Source organism: Colletotrichum spaethianum (assembly GCF_022836535.1).
Source record: "Colletotrichum spaethianum MAFF 239500 DNA, contig05, whole genome shotgun sequence".
In the NCBI taxonomy this organism is placed as follows: domain Eukaryota; kingdom Fungi; phylum Ascomycota; class Sordariomycetes; order Glomerellales; family Glomerellaceae; genus Colletotrichum; species Colletotrichum spaethianum.
In genome coordinates, this window is record NW_026054775.1 from 918955 (window position 1) to 923487 (window position 4533).

The 4533-nt window shown below is 55.2% G+C and overlaps 1 protein-coding gene across 1 annotated transcript; it reads left to right on the forward strand.

Annotated features, from left to right (window-relative positions):
- Nucleotides 1-2509: 2509 nt before the first annotated feature.
- Nucleotides 2510-3979, forward strand: ColSpa_02804 (uncharacterized protein; the record flags this gene model as incomplete). Its single annotated transcript, XM_049269016.1, has 4 exons — nucleotides 2510-2712; nucleotides 2764-3296; nucleotides 3458-3597; nucleotides 3647-3979. 4 exons carry the CDS (start codon nucleotides 2510-2512, stop codon nucleotides 3977-3979), a joined length of 1209 nt encoding a protein of 402 aa, XP_049124973.1.
- Between the last annotated feature and the right edge of the window lie 554 nt (nucleotides 3980-4533).

Consider the following 4533-nt stretch of genomic DNA (forward strand, 5'->3'; position numbering starts at 1 on the left):
GGGTTTCCGCCGTGGTGGTATTGCGAGATTATTGGCCTTCCTATTTCGACAGAGGGCTAATGGGCTCGTGATGATAGATTCCGGGAGGGTGTGATGGCGGGGGATGAAATCGGTTTCTCTCAAAGACCCAAGACACTACTCGGCGAACGCTATCGCTGCGGATGGTTCTCAGGGAATCGAGGGGCTGACAGGTGATTGTTGGCTGCGTGAACAGATGGGAGGGAGGCCGATGACGAGTGACGGATCTAAGTGAGACAGGGCCGAGGACGGGGAAGCATGAGGGAGGCGACGTTGACGAGAACAACAGAGACGATGTTTAATATCGGCGAGTCTCAAAGTTGATGATGAAGCTGCCTCCCGTCCTCACACCGGGAGATGCAGGTGGACGGTAGGTAGAGAAGCTACCCAGGTATTTTGTCTTGCAGCAATTCTCTGCAACGGCAGCACCGCTACCTGCCTTGGCTCGGTGTGACGATGACGGGTCGGACCTGCCTAGAGAAAGAGGTATTTTGCCTTTGCAACCACATGGCACTGTAGTAGGCAATTGCCTCAAGCCCGCGCCAGACTTCTTCCACCTCCTCTCTTCTCCTCCTCTCCTCTCCGCGTGATGCGACGTTTCCCTGTGCTTTTCCTTGTCTGTTTCTTCCTTCCTTATCACAGGTGCTGTGCTGCAGCACGCTCCAAGGTGCCGTTTCCTGCTCTCCCCGAAATTGGATTACCACTTCTCACCGCGTTTTTTTCATCTCGGCTCTCCCAGACCCCAGGGTGCAAGCTCGGTCAGCGAAGAAACATCAGCGTCGACGGAGTATCTGAACGGCTGCAACTCGGCGGTCTGTCGTTTCGAACCATGCGAACCTTGCATCGACGACGCAAACTGCCCAAGGGGATCTCTTCCTTTCCGTGGGGATACACAGGCGGTCAGTGCCCTCCCTGGAGTCCGTAGTACTGGGTTCGCTGCGCAGGGATGATAGCTTCGCGCGATCCTCCAGCCCGGCCTCTCGGGGAATGCGGCTTGCTATGGTTAGACGACACCGTGACCGACTTTTGCGCGTACCAACGGTCTTGGGCCCGGCCGGACAGACAGGTGACATTGCACCTCACCTCGACAGTCTCCGGATCTCGTTTCCATCCATCGCCCTACGGAGCCATGCCTCAACCGTACATGGGTGGCGTCGGCATCTCAGGAATGGTCTAACACTACCTGAGTCGTTCTTCCATGCGCCTGGCACGACGGTGGTTCGTGTAGGTGCTGGTGTCGTACTTGTTCTCACCGGCGAGGCAGAGCAGGCCAGGGCCGACGGGCGCGAATTGAAACAGGCAACATACGACCGAACGGGAAAAGGCAAAACGTGACGGACCCGCGGCATCTGCCAGGTTGTTGGATGCTGCAGTATAGGTACCTATATGCAGATGGACGAGCCGCCAGATGGATTCCTGCAACAAGCTGCACATCGCTTCGGTCCTTGCAGGGCGCTTGCCGTGAGGAGGGGGCCTTGTCCAGCGCTTGGAAGACTTCAGCCTCAACTTCCATGATCGTAAAGCATGGAATCCCTTTTCCCGTCGTCGTTGTCTACCTAGCATTACTTTCGTCGGTCAGACGTTAGACAGCATATGCCGTCCTCACAGAACATCGTCCGCATGAAGCACGCGTGGCCAAGGCCGGCCGTCAAAGCCGATGCCCATGTCCTATAGACTAGTGAGACGCTATAGCCACTGAAACAACTCTATGACGATAGCGATATCTGCCCCCTAAACGGGGCAATTATAGGTCACATGAGATCTGACACTATCGCTCTGCCGTCCTCCAACCTACTAGTACCTCAACGTCCCGTCCGGCCGGTCCCGAGTGAACGGCGATTTTCTCCGGAATTGACTTGTCGGCCAGCCCTTCCCGGCGACCCACATCTTCCACCCTACCGACGACCCGCTTCCACCAATGTGGTTCACGGAGCCTCTTGTTCCGTCGGACATAACAGGTAAAGGCACTCGACATTAACAACGATGTCTTGTTGATCTTGAGGCAGCCACGCAACCGGTTCAGCGGCGATGTGAGAACCAGCCCATCTTGTCCATATTCTTGACGTCGGGGCAAAAGGCAATGGTCACAGAATTTACTAGACGGCGAACTTACGTAGGTAGTGGGCTGAGTTACCACTTGAATGGCCTCCTTCCAACTGAAAGATTGTTAGATTCTCAAGAACTAGAATATTGATCCGAGGACGATCGGCTCAAGGGAAATCGGAAGCGGTTCAAGACCCGGGCAGCCGGTGCACTCTCCCCGCCCCTAATGCGTCGAGGTGCTACATTTCCCGCCCATTTCGGTCCATCTTGGACCGTGACGGATTATTAGATCATGTTGTCATGAGGGGTCAACACGACTGCAATCGAGCATGTTAAAGGGGTCTCTTGTTCATATAAGAAGCTCTTGTTCCTATCACCATGGCATTCTAAGCCATCGGTCAGACTATTGACATTGTGCGTCCGGGTTGAACAGACGACTGCTCCCAAGATGATGTTCCCTTCTGTGGCGATTGTACTTGCTTGCGTCTCTGCCGTAACCGCCACAATCCTCGAAAACGGCCGCCCAAGAGTGACTGACTTCCCCAACACTGAGGTGGATCTGGCTGCTGGCGACTACACGACGTACGATGCCGACGCCACAGAGATATCTTATAAGGGGCGTTGGGACTCCAAGAAGATATCTTGGTGGGCGTGAGTTTACACCTAAAGCCGTGGACACCAATACCATCTCACACATTGCAGAGCCCCGGGCATCAAATTCGGGTTCACCGGCCAGAACGTCGCGGTCACGTTCGGCAATCAAACCATTAGCAGCACTCTGGTTGCCTACAGAATCGCCGGGCTGGACTGGATGCACACCAATGTCACGGCTGGCGCGACTCACCTGTTTGTGAGTCCCGAGACTCCGGGCATCGAGCTTACCGGCCCCGTCAGCCCCGTGACTTTCGAGATGAGAGTGACAAACTGGGCGTATGGCGTCCAGATCGACAAAGTCCATGTTGCCTCGGGAGAACAGCTCATCAAGATTCCCGACTACCCTCGCCGGGTAGAGTTTATCGGCGATAGCCTTTCAGCAGGCATGTACGCCACTTACGAGGCAATGGCAGGTTTCGCTTACGGCGTCGGCGCGGGCCTGGGAAACACTGAATATTCCATCACGGCTTACCCGGGCATTTGTGTTGCTGATCAAGATTGTTGGGGCAATCCCAGGGGACAGTCTCACCAGTGGTTCTACACGTCTGACACGGGCGGACGAGCGGCTGAAGTATGGGGAGGTATGTGTTATGCTTATGCACCGGAGCAACAGATGGACCTGTCCTATTCAAACCATAGCCTAGCCCCCGATCCAAAGCAGGAGATACCATCAGGAACTGGCCGACTGACAGCGGCTTGTGCAGATGACCCCGAACCTTGGGACTTTTCCAGAAACCCCCAGCCGACCTTGCTGTCATCAACCTGGGTACCAACGATGCCAGCGCAGCGAACAACGTCAGCAAAGCTACTTACGTTGAACACTACAAGCGTCTGATTCAGGGCATTCACGGAAAGTGGCCTGATGCTCAAGTCATTGTCATGGTATGGACGCCCCCCGGCCATTTACACCCAGTCCTAATCTCCGCCGCAGCAAATGTGGCAAGGTTTCTTCCAAAACGGCAACACGTACGACCAGAACACCGATCTCAGGGACGAAGTCTACAGCGTTTACGAGTACTTCAACTCGGAAGAGTATCTTAGCAGCCCGACAACGTGGGACGCAGTCACCAACACGACCAAGAAGGCGTGTAAGCCGGCCAAGCCGTTTGTCCACTTCTTCAACACCACGGGTATTCTGCAGCACAACGACATTGGAGGACAGTGGCATCCTACCGACGTTGGGCAAATCAAAGTCGCGAGTCACCTGATACAATACATAACTCTGAAGCTCGGCTGGCCCTTGTTCGCCACCGGACCCGAGTGAGTGTTCCTTGCTTCGATCAATCCAAGAGCATGCTCCGGCCCTGCACCCCAATATGCCTGTGTCACTCCTGCTTCAGAAGGAGACATGAAGACACCCTCACTCCCACGCGTGGCTAACTTTGGCGACAGGGTTTACCATGAGACTCTGTACTGGAACGACCAGTCTGGCTATTGAGACCCCTTTCGAGGGAAGGGTGCTGTACAAGCAGAGACTTGGGATATACATCATGACTTGGGGCCCTGCCAGGTTTCTCGATCCAAACGGCACGCATGTCAAGAAACGCCCATCTGTCATTTTAGCCTATATACCACCGTGATATACAAGCAGCCTACCCGAGTTGAAACACCGCCACCTCAGCCTGGTGGCGAGCCGAAACACGTCGGCCCGCCCGTCAAGTGAAGAAGAATAGTGGCTCCTCGAGAGGAGTCTGAAAGGCCAAGCTTTGAGCCTCGACAGATCTTTCATGCCCCAGCCCAGGGACCTCTCCCGACGCGATTTTCTCAACTCCCTGGCCGTCCGGGGTGTTCTACTTTGTGTCCGGACGACCCAGTCTC